The 21,357-nt window shown below is 41.2% G+C and overlaps 1 protein-coding gene across 1 annotated transcript in view; it reads right to left on the bottom strand.

The window, feature by feature from the left end:
• The window catches only part of LOC128699090 (carbohydrate sulfotransferase 11), a 214,802-nt gene that overhangs the window by 38,555 nt on the left and 154,890 nt on the right, over positions 1-21,357 (bottom strand). The window contains exon 5 of the mRNA XM_070096756.1: positions 217-352. Within this exon, the coding sequence (XP_069952857.1) occupies positions 217-352 (136 nt within the window). The remainder of the gene's footprint in view (positions 1-216; positions 353-21,357) is intronic.

Here is a 21,357-nt window from a genome sequence, read left to right as displayed (position 1 = left end):
ATGGGTGAACATGGATAGCAGGTGTCTTATGGAAACACGTCCTAATGTTTTCCAAACGTATGGAGATTCGAACTCCGGACCTCAGTGTGTGAGGTGAGTGCGCTAACGATCGAGCTACGGGACACCCCGTACTGTCACCAGCAAGACCCAGAGCCACATTGCCATTGTTATCGAAATGACCAGACACCTACAGGAGTTGGACTGTTTACGACTGACCTGGAAACATTGTGCTGGCCAAGTTAGGGAGGAAGGGGCCGTGAACCTGCGCCCTAGTTAGGGCCATGATGTCGTCGTCTTCATCCAACAAACCTGCCAGCCAGAACCACACGCGTTTCCACGACGTACACGCTACCTGTGGAGGAAGACAGCGGTTATGGCACTTTACTTTGAGGATGATGCTGCTGCCTAGGGAGATAAAAACAACGTTGCTTAAACTCTCTCTGGTGTTACCTGAATATGACACGAAGTTATCTACATGATACATGGCCGCGGAACTTTGTGTTACCTTCATTTTATTTCCTTTGCGCTATCTATGAATGAAGAACGGGTAATAATATGCAAAGTTAAATGAGAGGCTGCCACAGTGAAAATCTCTGTTCCCCAGGGCACAGTACTTCCTTCCATCCTTTTTCTATTTCCTCATATCTGATAGAGTATCATCCTTTGCAGACGATACTAGAATCTGCATAAATGTCATTCAGAAGGAATTTAAGGGGATTTCAGTGAGGAGAATTAGGTCAGGAGTATCTGAGAGAGTTAGAGCCAAAAAAGGTGTAGCATTATTGTTGAAGGATTAGCTATGGCAGGATAAAAGGTAATATAAATATATAAATTCAATGATTATGTGGATTAAAATAAGGGTCGGATGCGAAAAATGGGTTATAATAAGTGTCTATGCACCTGGAGAAGAGAGGAATATACATGAAAAAGAGAGAGATTTGGGGAGATTTTGAGTGTTTAGGGAGCTTGGAACCAAGTGAGAGAGTAACTGTGTTTGGGGGTTTGAATACAAAAGTGGAAGAAATGGTTATAGAAGGCGTGGTAAATGAATTTGGGGTGCCAGGGGTGAATAATAATGGGGTTCGTTGATTGAACTTAATAGAGAAAGAGGTTCGGCAATATTTAATGTATATTTTAAGATATGATATAGGGCGTAAAGAAAGTAGTTTGTTGGACTATGTATTGGTGGATAAAAGGTTGATAGGCAGAATTCGGGATGTGCATATTTATTGAGGGGCAATAGATATATCAGACCACTTTTTAGTTGTAGCTACAGTTAGAATAAAAGGTAGATGGGGTACAAGGAGAAATGTATCAGAAAGTAAGAGAGAGAGGTGAAGGTTTATAAACAAGAGAAGGCAGTTAGGATTAAGATATAAGCAACTATTGACAAGAAGATGAGCTAGTGAGAGTATAGGCAATGAGGATGAAGAGGTATTGGGTAGATTTAAAATTCAGTGTTAGATTGTTCAGCAGAAATTTGTGGATATAGGAGGATGGGTGTGGGAAGGAAGAGGAGTGATTGTTAAATGTTGATAAAGACAGGAAAGCTGTGATTTCGTGCATTGGCCAGGGAGGTATAACGTCTTGTAGAAGTGAAGAACAGGCAGTTATGAATGAGGGGGAGGTGCGTGAGGCAGTTGGTAGAATGAAAGGGGGTAAAGCAGCTGGGATTGATGGGATCAAGACATAAATGTTAAAAGCAGTTTGGGATATAATTTTGGAATGGTTAGTGCTTTTATTTACTGTATGAAAAGTGAGAAGGTACTTAGGGATTGGAAGAGAGCATATATAATTCCTTTATATAAAGGCAAAGGGAACAAAAGAGTAAAAATTATAGGGAACTAAGCCTGATGAGTATACCTTGTAAACTGTATGGTAGAGTTATCATTGAAAGAATTAAGAGGAATAGAAAGCAGGATCGCAGATGAACAAGGAAGGGTAGGGGGTGTGTAGACCAAGTGTTTACAGTGAAGCATATAAGTGAACAGTATTTAAATAAGGGCAAAAAGGTTTTCGTTGCATTCATGGATTTGGAAAAGGAATATGATAGGATGGATACAGAAGCAATGCAGGAGATTTTGCAAATGTGTGAAATAGGTGGTAGGTTACTGAAAGCAGTTAAAAGATTTTACGGGACAGTGAAGTTCAGGTTAGAGTAATTAGGAGAGAGGGAGATTATTTCCCAGTAAAACTAAGCCTTAGACAGTTATGCATGATGTCACCATCACCGTGGCTGTTCAAGATATTTATGAAGTTGTAAGAACAGTGAATGCTCGGGTGTTGGCAAAAGGTATGGGATTAAAAGATAAAGAATCTAGCATAAAGTGGGACTTGCCACAGTTGCTTTTTGCTGATGACACTGTGCTTTTGAAAGGTTCTGAAGAGAAGTTGCAGAGGTTGGTGGACAAGTTTGGGAGGGTCTGTAAAAGAAGAAAATTAAAAGTAAACAAAGTTAAGAGTAAAGTAATGAGGCTAACAAAAAAATGTGGGTAGTGAATGACTGGATATCAGACTAGAGGGAGGGAGTATGGAGGAAGTGTATGTGTTCAAAGATTTGGTAGTGGACTTGTCAGCAGATGGGTCTATGAAAGACGAGGTGAACCATAAAACAGATGAGGGGGGGAAAAGGTGAGTTGTGCACTGGGGAGTCTGTGGAGACAATGAACGATATCCATGGAAGCAAAGACGGAATGTATGAGAGAATAGTGGTACCAATGCTCTTATATGGGTATGAAGCATGGGTGGTGAATGTTGCAACAGTGAGAAGGCTGGTGGTAGTGGAGATGTTGTGTGTGAGGACAATGTGTGGTGTGAATAGTATGCAGAGAATTCGTAGCCTTGAAATTAGAAATAGGAACAGGGTTTCTAAAAGATCTGAAGGGCTTAGGAGGGGTTGTTAATTTGGTTTGGATATTTAGAGAAGATGGGACTAAATAGGATGACTTGGAGAGCGTATAATTCTGTAATGGAAGGAAGGCGGGATTGGGGTTATCCTAGGAAAGTTTGAAGGGAGGGGGTAAAGGAGGTTTTGTGTCACATAGTCCATCATTTCTTGTACTGGTTTTCCTGTCAGTTCTCTCTCCCACTGAATGTCTTGCAGGAAGTTCCTCATGCCTGAGTAGTCCCCCCTTTTGTTCTTTGGTTTCTCCCATCCTATTCCTGCTACTCTCTCCTCTTGAAGCTCAACTATGTAGTCAAAACACAGAACCACATAATCACTAGCTCCCAGGGGCCTTTCATACATGATGTCCTGGATGTCTGAACTACTCAAGGTGAATACAAGGTCCAGTTTTGCTGGATCATCCTCACCTCTCTCTCTGGTAGTGTCTCTAACATGTTGATGCATGAGGTTTTCCAGTACCACATCCATTATCTTGGCTCTCCATGTTTCGGGACCCCCGTGTGGCTCCAGGTTTTCCCAGTCAATCTCCTTGTGATTGAAATCACCAATAACTAGTAACTTTGCTCACCCCATGTGAGCTCTTCTGGCCACCTCAGCTAGTGTGTCGACCATTGCTCTGTTACTGTCATCGTCATCTTGGCCTCCTGCAGTGCTGTGGTGGGTTGTACATTACTGCAATTATCACCTTATGGCCCTCAAACTGGATTGTTCCTACTAAGTAGTCCCTTTCGCCCATGCCATCCATTCCTTCCATTTTCTCAAAACCCCACTGGTTTTTAATGAGCAGTGCAACTCCTCCTCCCCCTCTCCTCCCTCTGTCTTTCCTGAGGATTTGATATCCAGGTGGAAAGATTGCATCTGTTATCATTCTGGTGAGTTTTGTTTCTGTGAGTGCTGTTACGTCTGGGGATATCTCCTTGATTCTTTCATGCCACTCCTCACACTTATTTGTTATTCCATCTGCATTTGTATACCACACCTTCGACTTCTTTTCTAAGACTGTGGTCTGGGGGGTACATTGGGGTTGGGGAAGTGGGAGACCTGATTAGGAACTATGGTTGGTTGCTGTGGGGGTGGAGTTTGTAATGAGGTGGGTGGGGGCATTGGATATGGCATGGGTGTTTTGGTTTAGAATGTTTGGTTGCACTGGGGTTGACCTGGTTGGGAGGCTTCTGTAGGTAGTTGTAAGGGAGGCTGTATTTGATCTTCCTGAGTTTGGGATTTCCTGTCTGTCTCTATCTCCATCTTCTCCTCTCTTTCATCCTTTCGCCTTTGCACCATCTCTCTCAGTTTCTGCCTTTCTTCTTGTGTTCTGTCGCAGTCAAGATACACCTTCCGGTATGCTGGCATGTCCCTTAGTCTTGCTTTCTCCTGCAGGATCCTGTTCCGAGTCGATTCTGCCTTGAAAGTCACTTTCACTGACCGGGTTCTTTTTCTTGCAAACCCCCCTATTTTCCAAAAATTTTTGAACTGGGTCATGTCATCTCCTATTGCTTTTATGATGCTTTGGATTGAATTTTTTTCCCCTTGTTTTATTGCTTCATAAGTTTCTCCTTCAACTTCCTAGAGCCCATACACAAAGACTGACCTTTTCCTTTCATTCTCCCACTGCATATTCCTATATATCCACTGATTCGATTTAATTTCCTCCATTGCAGCTTTCCTTTCTTCAGTTTCACTATCTATTGTACTTGGACTCAGTGGTCTGTCATTTTCCTTTCTCAGCTTTCCCTAGGGTCTGCTGTGGTCTGTTAGGACCTCGACATAAGAACATAAGAACATAAGAAAGAAAGAACACTGCAACAGGCCTACTGACCCATGCCACCAGGCCACCAGGCCCGATGGCCTGGTGGCTAAAGCTCCCGCTTCACACACGGAGGGCCCGGGTTCGATTCCCAGCGGGTGGAAACATTTCGACACGTTTCCTTACACCTGTTGTCCTGTTCACCTAGCAGCAAATAGGTACCTGGGTGTTAGTCGACTGGTGTGGGTCGCATCCTGGGGGACAAGATTAAGGACCCCAATGGAAATAAGTTAGACAGTCCTCGATGACGCACTGACTTTCTTGGGTTATCCTGGGTGGCTAATCCTCCGGGGTTAAAAATCCGAACGAAATCTCTCTCTTCATTTACTACAGTCCCCTCTGACAGGGCTTCTACATGCAGTTTTGATCCTTTGTTCCCTACAGTCCCCTTGTTTGTGACTGAGGTAGCAGTCTCTGATGTCATTCCCAATTTGTTCTTTAGTTCTTTAGGCTGTTTCAGATTTTTCAGCTCATCTTCTAATCTCTGTATCCTAGTCTCTTCTGCTATGACTTGCATCTCCCACTTCTTACTTTCCATATCTATCCTCTCTTCCATTCTCATGCTAAGTTCTTATAGTTTCTTTCCCCATTCATGTTCCCTTTCCATGAGCACTGCTGCCCAATCTTCCTTTGCAGATTCATCCTCCTGTCCCTTGGTTTTATTTCCTGCTCTCTGGCAACCCATTTTTTTTTGTTTTGATTGCCTCAGAATGGAAAACTTACGTAATTCTGTGTGTTAGGTTTGTGGTGTGTTTGTCCGAGTGTGGTTGGGGGGGGAGGTAGAGGAGGAACTGCAGACAGTAGCTACATGGGAGAGGGGTGGGGAGGGGGATTGAGGGGGGTATATGGGGAGTGAGGAGGAGGGAGAAGCAAGGGGGGAGAATGAGAGAGGGAGAGGGGGAAAGAGGGAGAGGGGGTGAGGAGGAGGGTGAAAGAGGGAGGGGGGATCAGGGGAAGGAGTGAGAGATTGGGGGGAGGGGGCAGGGGGGAGTGTATGTGTGAGTCTGTATTTGTGTGTGTGTGTGTGTGAATGCGTGCTCACCTATTTGTACTCACCTATTTGTGGTTGCAGGGGCCGAGTCCTTGCTCCTGACCCAGCCTCTTCACTGATTGCTACTGGGTCCTCTCACTCCCTGCTCCATGAGCTTTATCAAACCTCATCTTAAAACTATGTATGGTTCCTGCCTCCACTACATCATTTTCTAGGCTGTTCCACTGCCTGACAAGTCTGTGACTGAAGAAATACTTCCTAACATCCCTTTGATTCATCTGAGTCTTCAACTTCTAATTGTGATCCCTTGTTTCTGTGTCCCATCTCTGGAACATCCTGTCTTTTTCCACCTTGTCTATTCCCGCAGTATTTTATGTCGTTATCATGTCTCCCCGGACCCTCCTGTCCTCCAGTGTCGTCAGGCCAATTTCCCATAACCTTTCTTAGTAGGACAATCCCCGTAGCTCTGGGACTAGTGTGAGGAAAAAGTTCAATAGATAGGAGCAGCGAGGGAATATATAGTAACAATAGTTTCATTGCCAGCTACTTGTTAAGGTAGGGTAAGTCAAGCTCCCGCTATTCCTGCCTTTTTTCCCCCACCCCTAAAGTGATAGTTTGTTTGCCGGCTGCTTGTTAACATAGGGTCAGTCTAGCTCCCACTATCCCTTCCCCTCCCTCTTCCCCCTCCCCCAAAAGGTGACGTGTGGGTCTCTGGTCAAACAGTAAATCACTCGACTCATAGCTCCCAACACTACTGTAAGTACATGCCTGCCTTGTATTCTAGTGGATTTATTGGTTGAAAGCTTCACTTTGGACCAATAATAAACTTAGTCTTTTCAGCCTTGCTCTAAGTTGACTGTTGTAATAATCACCACATCTTTTAGGTATTGTACTTATCATGGAGAGTGATTATTTAAGCAATGGGTAACCTGTCTATCTTTTCAGCTTGGATAACAGAGAGGGTCACCTGTCAGTCAACGAGAAAAACTGAAGGAGACGGACTAACGTCCTGGAGACGTCCCATATTGGATTTACTTGCCTGTGCACTTGTATGAAGAATCAGGACATAACCCCTCATCATTACAGCGGTCAAGAACCTGATCTCCTGTCATCGGGAAAGATTACTTACGGCCACTAGAACGAGCCAGTGGGTTGTCGCCAACAACTGCGACCCCCCCCCCCCACATCATCAGCAACGGCTTCTATTGCAACAATACGCAGTGTCACCAACACCAGACACCCAAGTTTTTAGCGTTGAATTCAGATATCATTTATATTTTTAATTTTTCATTTTCTTTCATGTAGGATCAGTATTTCATATTTAAGTGTTTTATATTTCATATTTCCTAAATAATAAAGTGTTTATATTTGTCAGTTTTTGTTCTTTTTCTATTCATTAATTTTCCTGTGGAGGAGCCAGCCTTAGTAATACTGAGTGAAGTTGTTACAGGGCTGAGTAAGCCTTCACAAGTGGCGACCTTGCCAGGATCAACTCTACTGAATCAAGATTCGACTCCATCTCGAATCTACCATTGGAACTTCAACGCCGCATACCACAGACGGTTACCACCAGCCATGAGTAATCATTCTCTATGGTATTACTACAGTACAGATATTTAAAAGATTTGGTGATTGTTATAGTCTCAATTTATTGTAAGTCAAGTCAGGCAGGATATAATATTTAATTCTGCCACCTAATTTAGTGTGAGCTTGAAACACTTTGGAGGATTAGACTCTAGGGACCCGAGATTTTCCAGTGACAATTTGTTTCATTGAGCTCTTTATTATATCAAGGGAACTGTCATAGGACACTCTTGATTTGTTGGTGAGAAGATTGGATGGTCAAGTGACCCCATTCTACTTACTGTTTGCTCGGAGCCGGCATAGAACCCTTCGTTTTAATTAATACATATTGTTTAATTGAAACAGGGATCGAGCCCTCTGGTTTATTTACAGTTTGAGCGGAGCAGGAATTGAACCCTCTGTTTTCTTTAATACCCGTTTCATTTTCCCCTGGTAGTTTAAGTTATTCTTGCAAATATGGAGGAATACCAGTTTTGGATGAATGCTGGAAGTAAGTTAGGAATAACAGGGAAAAATTTAGAATCTTTCGTTAGTGTTAAGATCCAGGAAAGACTTGAAAGAGAGGGAATAGAAAGAGAAAGAGAAGAAAAAAGGAGCGTGATAGACTTGATCGTGAGGAGAGAGCTAAAGTACGTGAAGAACAAGTTAAATTAAGGGAACTTGAGGAAAGAGCAAAGGATAGAGAAGTTGAGGAAAGAGCTAAAGAACATGAGTTGAGATAGAGAGAAAAGGATCGCGAGCTCGAACAAGCTCGCCTTGAATTAGAGAATAAAAAGTTAACTTTCTCACAACAGCAATTAGATGAAGGAGAAATGGAACAACGTGCAGCTAGTGCACATATTCCAACACCTAATTTACCTCCCTTCATAGAGGGGGAAGACATAACTTCATACATTATCAGGTTTGAAAATACCGCTACCCTCTGTGAATGGCCTGCTGACACTTGGGCTACCAGGTTAGGAATGTTATTTTCTGGTACTGCTTTGAATATCTATGCAACTTTGTCGCAGGATATCATATGTAATTATAACCTACTGAAGAAGGCAATCCTTAAAGCATATAAAAAAAACACTAATTCTTACAGGAAAGATTTCAGGTATGCCACCTTACAGCCTGGCCAGAACTTTTAGCAGCACAGGTAACACCCTTTCGTTTGTTCGACTTTTGGATAGAGAGTTCAGGAATTGATCGCAGTTATGAATCTCTTAGAGACTTCATGGTTGCTGACCAGTTCCTGACAGCTCTTCCCCATCAGATACGAACATTCATCAGAGAACGTACCTGATTAAAGCTGAGGAAGTTACTGAGGCTGCTGACCTGTATGCTGAGGCTCACAATTCCTATAAAGACCTAAAGGGATCGAACCCTAAGGGCAAGAGTTCATCAGACCTTAAGAAATCAAAGCCTCTAGTGGAAAGTAAAATGACTTCTTTTATTCCTGTTTGTCATTTGTGTGGTGTTAAGGGACATAAACGTCCAGATTGTCCTTCTAAGAAGGCCCAAAAAGTTGGAAGATGTTTTAAAGACTGTAATGACCAAGCACCCTTCTGTTCAGAACCAGTTAATGGACTTAATGTATCTACCATTTTACGAGACACTGGATGCACATGTATAGTCATTTCTGAAAAGCTGTTCCCTAACCTTAAAGAAACTCATTCCTCTGCTATACTTTCAGACTACTTGGGCCGTACGGACACTTTTCCTACCATCCGTTGTTACATTAGGTCTAAATGGTTCACAGGTTGGTCTGAAGCCGTACTAGCTCCCATCACTTCTTGCTCCGTACTAATAGGTAGTGTAAAAGGTGCCATTTTTCCTTCTGAGGTTGACCTTTCAGCACCAAAGATGGACATAAGTGTTTCAGATCCTCCTCCTGTAGAGTCAGAGAAGCCCTTCGAAAGTTCAGATGAGACAATGTCTCGCGAGATTCATGTGGGATTAAAAACCAGTGATGGTACTCTCGAAAGCAAGGAAGTAGGATCACAGGTTCACTTGTTAGATGAAAGTGAAGATATCACCTCCGATACCATAAATGTCTTGACTAGGGCTCAGACCAAAGCCCAAGCTTCTCCTACTGTCCATCCTTTGATTTTCCCTGACTTTAAGCCTTTAGATATATCGAAGGACTCCTTTGTCAATTTACAACGTAATTGCCCTTCTCTTCAGAATTGCCATAATGCCGCTAAACAAAATCAAGTGATCCAAAGGAAAAACTTTTCATATAAATTTGAATATATAAAAGGTATCTTGTACAAGTCAGTATTCAAATTAAATTCAGGTGAGATAGACTATTCCATCTTAGTTGTTCCAAGTCAATGCAGAGAGACTTCTTAAAATGGCTCATGACCTGCCATTGGCCGGACATTTCTCGCATCGTAAAACCTTAAATAAAATTAGGGAAACCTATTTTTGGCCAAAAATGTCCTCAGATGTTACTACCTATTGTAGATCGTGTAAAGTTTGCCAACTGTCATTCTCCCGAGGTACCAGGCGAATACCTATTGTCAAAATGCCTATTTTTACAGTACCGTTTGAAAGAGTAGCTATTGACATCATTGGTCCTTTATCTCCACTTTCATCTGGGGGACATAGATATATATTAGCATTAGTTGATTATGCTTCGAGTTTCCCTGAAGCCGTTCCCTTAAAGACCATAACTACTACAGAGGGGGCTGAAGCTCTTTTGTCCATCTTCTCCAGAGTGGGCATCCCTAGAGAAATTTTGTCTGACCGTGGGACACAATTCACATCTGACTTAATGCAACATCTCTACCAACTTCTAGGAGTGAAGCCTCTCTTCACCACACCCTATCATCCCAGCTGTAATGGGAGGATTGAGCCCCAGCATTCGATTCTCAAGTCCATTTTAAAAAACTTTGCTCCCTTAAACCTAAGGAGTGGCATCGTTACCTACCCTCTGCTTTGTTTGCCATGAGGGAAGTTCCCAGTGACTCTTTGGGGTTTTCACCTTTTGAACTTCTCTATGGTAGACAGGCCAGAGGCCCATTGTCCATCCTTCATGACTTATGGACTAATGAGGACGTAAAGGCTGAGGTTCAGTCTTCTTACCAGTTTCTCCTTGACCTTAGATCCAAACTTGAGGAGACCTCTGACATAGGTTCGAAAAACTTAAGTTTGTCAATGGACCAGTACAAAACCTATTTTGACTCCAAAAGTCAGAGGAGAAGTTTTGAAGTAGGGGATGAAGTTCTTGTACTTTTGCCTATCAAGTCAAATAAATTATTAGTAGCATGGAAAGGTCCATATAAAGTATTAAAAATTTGTGGGAAAGTTGACTACCTCATAGAAGTCAAGGGGAAACCTAAGCTTTATCATATCAACATCCTTAAGAAATATTACCGAAGAAATTCGGTTAACTGCCTTAATAACTTTGACTTAGTTTTTCCACACGAACTTGATACGACAACTGAAGAATGTAAGGTGTGCGTAATTGACACCTCTAACTTAGACTATGATGAAGAACTACATGACTTGGTGACTCTTGACCACTCGGGCACAACCAACGTTAATATTAATGAATCTTTGGATGACCATAAGTGACATGAACTACTTCAATGTGTGAGTAACTTTTCAGACGTCTTTACTGATATTCCAGGTGTTACCTCCACGGTAGCCCATAAGATTGACTTAGTGACTGACAATCCTATCAAACGGAAATTATACCCAGTTCCAGTTCACCTTAGGGATGCATTTGACCGAGAGGTAGACAAATTATTAAAACTAAAGATCATTGAACCTTCAGTATCTGCATATTGCTCACCAGTAGTCATGGTTAAGAAGGAGGATAATTCATATAGACTTGCTATTGACTTCAAAGGCCTTAATGCTATAACTCGGTGGGATGCTGAGCCCTTAATAGATAGCGATCTACACAAATTCTATGACTCTTCCTTTTTTTCAGAGATTGATATTGCGCAGGCATATCATCAAGTAATGTTAAATCCTTCTTCTAAGCAGTACACCGCTTTTCCTACACACCAAGGACTGATGCCATATAGAACTATGCCCTTCGGTTTGGTAACTGCCTGTGCTACCTACGTGAGACTGATGAGAAAGGTCTTGGGTAACATGCGAAATGTTTCAGTTTATTTTGATAACATTTACGTAATGACATCCACGTGGGGCGAACATATCCAAACATTAACATCAGTTTTGCGTAGGTTACACTTGCATGGCCTCACTGCCAAGCCGAAGAAATGCTTCCTTGGGTATAACAAGATTAGATATCTTGGACTGATACTTTCTAATAACACTCTGCAACCTCTCCCCAGTAAGATCAAAGCTTTATTAGAGTTTAAATTTCCCAAAACCAAGAAGCTCATGCGTAGTTTATGCACGGTTTATCCCGAACCTTACTGATCTTACAGGCATCCTATCCGACTTCCCTAAAAAGTCTGTGAAGGAACCTCTTGAACTTTCCGACGTAGCTCGAGAAAAGTTTAATGAGATTAAAAGCATCTTTTCGAAAGACCCTATACTTAAGATTCCAGATATTAATAAAACATTTTGCTTAAGAACTGATGCCTCCAATACTGGCTTAGGTGCGGTGTTACTACAATACCATGATGGTACTCCCTTCCCTGTATGTTTCCTAAGCCAGAAACTCCTTCCTGCAGAAAAGAGATACTCCACGATAGAAAAGGAATGTTTAGCCCTTGTGTGGGGTATCTCCAAACTTAAATTTTATTTGCTGGGAAAAGAATTCATTTTAGAAACAGACCACAAACCTTTGATATACCTAGAAACTTTTAAGGGAACCAACAGTCGCCTCTTGAGGTGGACATTGGCACTCCAGGCTTTTAAGTTCCATATTGTGTATATCTATGGTTCATCCAATTATTTCTCTGACTGGTTAAGTCGTGACAGTCAGTAGAAGATTTCTTGCCTTACGCGACTTCCATATGTTAGAACTTTTTCCTCGCCTATTCTTCTTATACTCCTTGACTATAAGTCTTGGTATGGGGGAGTGTGAGGGAAAAGTTCAATAGATAGGAGCACCGAGGGAATATATAGTAACAATAGTTTCATTGCCGGCTACTTGTTAAGGTAGGGTAAGTCAAGCTCCAGCTATTCCCACCTTTTTTTCCCCACCCCTAAAGTGATAGTTTGTTTGCCGGCTGCGTGTTAAGGTAGGGTTAGTCTAGCTCCCACTATCCCTTCCCATCCCTCTTCCCCCCCCCCGAAAGGTGACGTGTGGGGCTCTGGTCAAACAGTAAATCACTCGGCTCACAGCTCCCAACACTACTGTAAGTACATGCCTGCCTTGTATTCTAGAGAATTTATTGGTTGAAAGCTTCACTTTGGACCAATAATAAACTTAGTCTTTTCAGCCTTGCTCTAAGTTGACTGTTGTAATAATCACCACGTCTTTTAGGTATTGTACTTATCATGGAGAGTGATCATTTAAGCAGTGGGTAACCTGTCTATCTTTTCAGCTTGGATGACAGAGAGGGTCACCTGTCAGTCAACGAGAAAAACTGAAGGAGACGGACTAACATCCTGGAGACGTCCCATATTGGATTTATGTGGAGAAATTTTCTCCAGGAGGGGGGTATCAGCCCCCTTCAGCCCTTTCAGCCCCTTCAGCCCTTTCAGCCCTGAGGGGCCAAGCCCTCTCAGAAGGGGCGAGCGTCTTGTTTACTGCTAGAGTGAGTAATTGATCACAGATGCTATGCCACGTAGTCAAGTGACCTCTGCTCCTTGCAGCGGTGTTGCAAAGTGTGTTTTTATAAGAGACAGTACATCTCTTACTTAGCAGGACAATTAAGGAAAATCCTCCTCCCACTTTATTACCATAGTAAAGATAGTGTACATTGTTGTCTATGCTTAAGACAGCAAGAAACAAACATTCTGCTCTGCCTCATCGAGGAGGTGACAAGGATGCAAGGGACTAGGTCAGCGTTTTTTTTTTTGTGTATTAGGGCAGTGACGGCTTGGGGCAGTGTGGCATCGCCAGACTATCTTTGACTCTAGGGAGAGTGACACTGACGCCAGGATAACTAGCAAAGAACACTGATCTGTGCGTTAGTGTGAACAAAGTGTCTCAAACACAATAAACATAAGAGAAGTGTGATCAGCTTCTCTTGTGATACATTGTGAACAATAAAGACAAATCTTGTGGAACATAGTGTACCAGTGTGCGTTTCCTAGACAATGGAAGACGTGGACATCTAAGGACACTTCAGCTTCTATCAAGTCACGGATACCTGTCAAAGGTGTTGAGAACACCATAGCTCACGTTACAAAGAGAAAGGTATGTTACGAATTTCTTGTAGAATGGGGGATTGCGCAATTCTTGAGTCACAAGGAGTTTGTAATCAACCTATAATTGGCAGTAAGGTGTTGACTTTTGAGTCCAAACAAGTAGGTATTTCATCAGCCATCATCGAATGAAATATGCTGACATAACACCCCCCAGGGGTAATTTATACTTACAAATTGTATCTCTTGACAGCCCAATGTTGTGATGGTTTCGACAGCTTCTAGACCTCGTCTGCAGGGGCGGCTGTGTAGACGATTTGCTGTCATTTATCAGCTAAGTGTTCATTATATATAGTTATAATTTAAACACAGCAGGTAAGGCCAAAATCTTCAACAGAATTTGGTCGTGCTCGAACCAGATAAAGACCACACTGTGGTCCAAATATGTTGCACTACAGTGTACAAATAACCTATGAGCCAAGGTCCTTCGAAAAAAGCTGTAAAACTAGTGTTTTACAATATAAATCAGTATAAATGAGTCCCTCCAGAGAATGGGCAGCCAAAAGAAAACGGGCGCTCACCCAGCGTTCACCCAAAAGAAAGCGGGTGCTCACCCAGCGGACACCCAAAGAAAACGGGAGCTGGGTGACTCACCCACATCCTGCACCCACTGCTCCAATCTCGAGAAATTGCTGATTAAGACAACAACCCAAGTGATGTTGTTTGTCTGAGTGTATATATACACATAGTGTTTATAATGTTTATAGACAGAAATTAAGAGACAAGATTGTGTTAAAGTTTGTTTCTTATAGATCTACCTGTTATATTAAACAAACTTATATATAAAGTGTAAGCTTTCAAATATATATTAACAGTGACATTTATATATGTGTGTAAGCAATATTCACGTGTGATTTACAGTTATACAGTGACATTTATAGTGTATAGTGAATGAAGTGTATAACGTTATTTACGATTAATCATCGTGGTCAGGCTGACACAGCAAACTCTAAGCCATAAACACCAGCCACATGTACAGTGTACCCTTCATGGTCATTGACCCTGAGGTTAAGCTTAGTGGGTCAGTAGTGTCTGACTCGATTATTGCTGACTTAAGCATAACAAAAACTCAGCTGTCTATAGCAGTACAGTGTTTTTTAAACACACTAAGTGTGGTGCTAGAATTTTCAGTATACCATTAAAATGGCTTGTTTGAAAACTCAGTTTCAGTCTTTACAGACTAAGATTACACAATTAGAAAATCTAATTTCAGTCTGTATAGGATTAACTCAAGATACAAACATAGATTTTGATGATCTTGAGGTCAAGTTTGAATTATTTACACAACGCATGAAAATAATTAATTCAGACTATACACATGAAAATAAATTTCTTGAATCAGATCCATCTTAGGATGAAATTAAAAATGTTTTGGATACTTTTAGTGATCAACAATTAAGGTGGACAGGAGTACAGGCTATCTGCCGTAAAACTCTGTCACAGAGACCTACTACTAGTGGTCAAACACCTGTTACACCTGTAACAACAAGTGTCCCATTACCAAGCTTACCTACATTGTCATTACCTATTTTCCAAGGTCATAATTATGAAGAATTCATTAGTGGTTTTCAATCCATAGTAAATTCACGACATGACATAGATGAGATTGCCAAGTTCAATTACCTTAAATGTCTTGTGAAGGGAGAACCCTATGAACTAATTAAGTCATTTCTGGTGGTTAAAGGTAATTATCAAATAGCCTTACGTGTCTTTGCAGACAATTACTTCGATGCTGACAAGGCTAGAGTTAGACATGCAGTCTTAATATCAAGCTTGAAGCCACCCAAACATTGTGACTTACAGGCATTTATAATTACATTAGACAATAGTCTCAGATCTCTAGGTGCTAAATATGACCTAAGACAATGTGATTGGTTTATCAGTGGTATTGTACAGGATAAGCTGTCACCACAGACTATTGAACGATTAAATATTATGTTCAATAAACGCTATTTCACTTGTGAGGAAATTAGCAATGGTTTACAAACAATAGTTTCATGCATGCAAGCAACGAGACAAGATGAAAAATCCACAAATCCAGTTGATAACAAACCTTCTACTCCGTATAAAAAGAGTATACCTACTCCCACTAAAACACAGAATGGGAAATCCCATATAGGCATTTATCAAGCTGTGAATACAATAGACAGTAAACAGACTGTCATACATAAACGTACTCCAAAATGTGTACTTTATGATGGAACACATTGGGCACAGTATTGTATTCAATACACATCAATGGAGTCACGTAAACAACGTGTTCATCAGCTGAAAAGATGCATCAAGTGTTTAGGTGAACACAAGGGAGGTAAATGCTCACTGAAGAAGTGTTTTAAATGCAAGGGTATGCATCATACCGCATTATGCCCAAATACTTTAGCTGAACAACAGCAGACTTCCACAGAATCAGGAAGTCAACAAGCAACAGCATTAAATGTGAGAGATAATTTTAAAGCAACTGCTCTCCCGATAGCTCGAGTTGAGTTATCTAATAAATTACACAAAACCAATGTGCTAACACTATTTGATCAAGGCTCACAAAGGTCCTTCATAAGAAGAACAGTGTTGCAGAAACTGAATAAACAACCCTATGCCAAAATACAGTTAGATATAGCTGGTTTTTTCCACAATTCTGGTAAACAGACATATAACTTAGCCAGAATAACTGTTGGTCTAGGAAACAGGAAAAAGACAGTAGAAGCTGTGGTAGTAGATGATTTGCCTAAGTCTGTGCAGATCCAGGGATTAAAAGAAACAGTTGCAGCACTGAAAGCAGCTAAGGTCAAGTTAGCCTGTCCTGACATACAGACGGACACAATTAGTCCAATTGATTTAATCATTGGAAGTGATTATTATCACTGTTTTGTGCAAAATATAGCAAGTAAACATGATGTTCACTTGCTGAAAACAGCAGGAGGCCACATGATATGTGGTCCCATTCCCTCTCAAAGTGGGAAAGAAGCTGATATTGATTCAGTGGAAAATGTACTAGTTACGAGAATAACCGCTGATCATGTACCACAGCAAAAATTATCATTACTGGAAGAAATGAATGAACCAGTTGATAAGTTGTGGGATTTAGATGCGATAGGTATTGATGTAAATAAACCAAGCCCACAAGAGTCTCAGACTTATAACCAATATTTGGACACTGTCAAATATAAAGATGGACAGTATTGGGTTAGGTTACCATGGAAATTAAATCCACCACATCTGCCTAGCAATTATCGCATGGCTTTCGGACAGATGAAAGCACAAATACATGAGCTCAGGAAGAATCCAGAGCTACTGACTGTCTATGATAATATCATACAAGAACAGTTGGACAATAAATTCATTGAGGAAATAGTCGAAGATAAGTTGAAGACAAACGCTCATTATCTCCCGCACCATGGAGTCAGAAAAGATTCTGAAACCACTCCACTACGTGTTGTATATAATTGCAGCGCACGTGCAAATAAAGATGTAGCAAGTCTTAATGACTGTCTGATGACCGGACCCTCACTAACTGAGAAGCTTGGAGACGTGCTTATGAAATTTCGCACAAACCCATATGCCTACACGGCTGATATTTCCAAGGCTTTCTTAAGAGTAGGACTACAAGAAATAGATAGAGATTATACTCGATTCTTGTGGCCTGAAAATCCACATGATCCTCAAAGTCCTGTGAAAACTTATCGTTTCAAATCAGTATTATTTGGTGCAACATCCTCTCCATTCTTATTAGAAGCTACTCTAAATACACATTTGAAGAAATCTGAAAGTCCCTTCAAAGAAATCTTAAAGAAAAGTTTCTATGTGGACAATCTTCAAGGTACTGTGAATAAAGAGGATGATTTGAAATCCTTATACAGAGAAGCTAACAAGGAGATGAAAGAAGCAAATATGCCTCTAAGGATGTGGAATACAAATTCAAAGCAATTAAGGGAACTTATCAAAGAAGATTTCCCTGAAACTGAAATTCCTGATTGCAACAATATGCTGGGACTTAATTGGAACACACAGGAAGATACTTTGAGTCTCAAAAGGATAAACAATAAATCATGCAGTACACTCACTAAACGTAGTTTACTGTCAGAGGTATCACAATGTTTTGATCCTCTAGGACTCGTCTCACCGATTACCATAAAAGGTAAAATGCTTATGCAAGATGCATGGAAGCTCAAAATTGGATGGGATGAGAACTTGCCTCTAGAAATGAGTCAAGCATGGGATGAAATATCCAGGGAGTTTAAGCAACTTCATCAAATTACATTTCCCAGACAAATAGGTCAAGAGGGAAACAAGTACACATTACATGTGTTCTGTGATGCGTCAACCAGAGGTTATGGCGCTGTAGCTTACATGAGTAATGCTGAAGGAAGTACACTAATTACTTCAAAGGCCAGGGTAGCACCCTTGAAGGTCAGAACAGTACCACAATTGGAACTGACAGCACTCTATGTAGGTACAAAATTAGCTGTCTATCTCAACAAAGTACTTGATCATCTCACTATTGAGAAAACCGTGATCTGGAGTGATAATGAAGCAGTTCTCCAGTGGTTAAGAAATAATAAGAGTAAGTTGGTCTATGTACAGAACAGAGTAGCAGAAATAAAAGAGATGCAGAGAGATTATCTCTTTCTCCACGTCTCCACCCAAGAGAATCCAGCTGACATGTTGTCACGTGGTGTCCCACTCAAGAAATTTGTGGATAATAAATTATGGCTCCACGGACCGAACTGGCTCTCTAATGAAAATAACTGGCCTCAGCAAAAAGCTCACATTATGCCAGAAGAAACAGTCTGCTTGAACACAGCAGAAATAAGTTGTGTAAATACTGCAGACACAACAGAAATAGTCATTGATGGATCTACATACTCATCTTTGTGTAAACTCTTAAGAGTTACAGCTCTTGTCTTTAAATTCATTAAAGGAATAAAACCTGATTATGAATGTCTTGAACCCATTAAATACTGGGTGAAACTAATACAGAAAGATGTTTTCTCTACAGAATATAAATTTCTGGAAACACAAGATAAACCCCCAAAGAAACCTGTTATGATTAATTCTTTAGGACTTTATCTCGACTCAGAAAAGATTATAAGATGTCGAGGAAGAATTCATAATTCTTCACTACCTAAAGAAGCCATACATCCAATATTGATCCCCAAGAATCATTGGCTAACAAAACTGATTGTGCAAAACGCCCACAGTAACGTGTTACATGGTGGGGTAGCTGACACACTTTGTCATATACGACAATCCTACTGGATACCTCAAGGTCGACAAAGTGGAAAAAACAAATAAAGGACTGTATTACTTGTCGTCACTACGATATGCGAGTATGTCAGTATCCAGGTCCACCTCCATATCCCTCTGAAAGAGTTTGTCATATCACTCCATTTGAGGTGACAGGTGTAGATTATACTGGACCAATAATTTTAACCAAAACAGTTGACAAAGTTCCCATCAAGGTGTACATCTGTTTGTTCACTTGTGCTACAACTAGAGCAGTACATCTAGAAGTAGCCACTGACATGTCTGCTGAAACCTTTATCAAATTATTCAGAAGGTTTGCAGCCAGAAGGGCATGTCCCAGACTGATGATTTCAGATAATGCAACGAACTTTGTTGCTGGAGCTGCTTATATAAGCAAGATCTTTGATCAACCAGAAGTACAACAGATGCTGAATCAACGCAGATGTCGTTGGAGATACATTCCTCCTAAATCTCCATGGCACGGCGGATTTTATGAAAGAATGATCGGCATTGTAAAGCGTTGTTTAAGGAAGACTCTTCATCGTCAGAGAATAGACTTAGAAGAATTCCGTACAGTTGTGACTGAAATAGAAAATAGAGTCAACAACAGACCTCTAACTTATGTTACCGATGATCTGGACAATTTAGAAGTGTTAAGTCCATCTCATTTACTCCATGGCAGAAGGCTCGAACCTGTTCCTCCCATGAATGATAAAGAAATCATAGAGGATCCTACTTATTTCGAACCTGAGCAACTCAGACGTAAATTCAAACACCTTAATAAAGTGATTGAACGTTGGGAGAAAATTTGGCGAGAAGACTATCTCACCTCATTGAGAGAACACTTCTATGGAGCTGGTGTTCCTGAAAATCATAAGTCCTTAAGACCTGGTGACATAGTGATTATTGACAATGATGGTCCGAGGTCTCAATGGCCACTTGGAAAAATTGTGACCATATATCCTGATGCAAATGGAATCATCAGGACAGTTGATGTTTTGAGCAAAGGTGTAGTGAATAAGCGGAAAATAAATAAACTAGTACCGTTAGAATTACACAGTGTTGAAAACAAAATTAGTGATTCTCCAGAAACCACACAGACTAAAGCTGTTCAGAAAAGACAAGCAGCAGTGGTGGCGAGTGAGAAAATTAAATTAATGTTAAGTGATGAATAGTTCACCTGCAGCGAACCTCCACCGCCCCCCAGTGTGGAGAAATTTTCTCCAGGAGGGGGGTATCAGCCCCCTTCAGCCCTTTCAGCCCCTTCAGCCCTTTCAGCCCTGAGGGGCCAAGCCCTCTCAGAAGGGGCGAGCGTCTTGTTTACTGCTAGAGTGAGTAATTGATCACAGATGCTATGCCACGTAGTCAAGTGACCTCTGCTCCTTGCAGCGGTGTTGCAAAGTGTATTTTTATAAGAGACAGTACATCTCGTACTTAGCAGGACAATTAAGGAAAATCCTGCTCCCACTTTATTACCATAGTAAAGATAGTGTACATTGTTGTCTATGCTTAAGACAGCAAGAAATAAACATTCTGCTCTGCTTCATCGAGGAGGTGACAAGGATGCAAGGTACTAGGTCAGCATTTTTTTTTTTGTGTGTATTAGGGCAGTGACGGCTTGGGGCGGTGTGGCATCGCCAGACTATCTTTGACTCTAGGGAGAGTGACACTGATGCCAGGATAACTAGCAAAGAACACTGATCTGTGCGTTAGTGTGAACAAAGTGTCTCAAACACAATAAACATAAGAGAAGTGTGATCAGCTTCTCTTGTGATACATTGTGAACAATAAAGACAAATCTTGTGGAACATAGTGTACCAGTGTGCGTTTCCTAGACAATGGAAGACGTGGACATCCAAGGACACTTCAGCTTCTATCAAGTCACCGATACCTGTCGAAGGTGTTGAGAACACCATAGCTCACGTTACAAAGAGCAAGGTATGTTACGAATTTCTTGTAGAACGGGGGATTGCGCAATTCTTGAGTCACAAGGAGTTTGTAATCAACCTATAATCGGCAGTAAGGTGTGGACTTTTGAGTCCAAACAAGTAGGTATTTCGTCAGCCATCATCGAATGAAATATGCTGACATAACACCCCCCAGGGGTAATTTATACTTACAAATTGTATCTCTTGACAGCCCAATGTTGTGATGGTTTCGACAGCTTCTAGACCTCGTCTGCAGGGGCGGCTGTGTAGACGATTTGCTGTCATTTATCAGCTAAGTGTTCATTATATATAGTTATAATTTAAACACAGCAGGTAAGGCCAAAATCTTCAACAATTTACTTGCCTGTGCACTTGTATGAAGAATCAGGACATAACCCCTCATCATTACAGCGGTCAAGAACCTGATCTCCTGTCATCGGGAAAAATTACTTACGGCCACTAGAACGAGCCAGTGGGTTGTCACCAACAACTGCGACCCCCCCCACATCATCAGCAATGGCTTCTATTGTAACAATACGCAGTGTCACCAACACCAGACACCCAAGTTTTTAGCGTTGAATTCAGATATCATTTATATTTTTAATTTTTCATTTTCTTTCAT

The sequence above is a fragment of the Cherax quadricarinatus genome, chromosome 54, assembly GCF_038502225.1.
Source record: "Cherax quadricarinatus isolate ZL_2023a chromosome 54, ASM3850222v1, whole genome shotgun sequence".
Lineage (NCBI taxonomy): Eukaryota > Metazoa > Arthropoda > Malacostraca > Decapoda > Parastacidae > Cherax > Cherax quadricarinatus.
The sequence above is the reverse complement of the archived record's forward strand: the minus strand, read 5'-3'. Positions and strand labels throughout refer to the sequence as shown.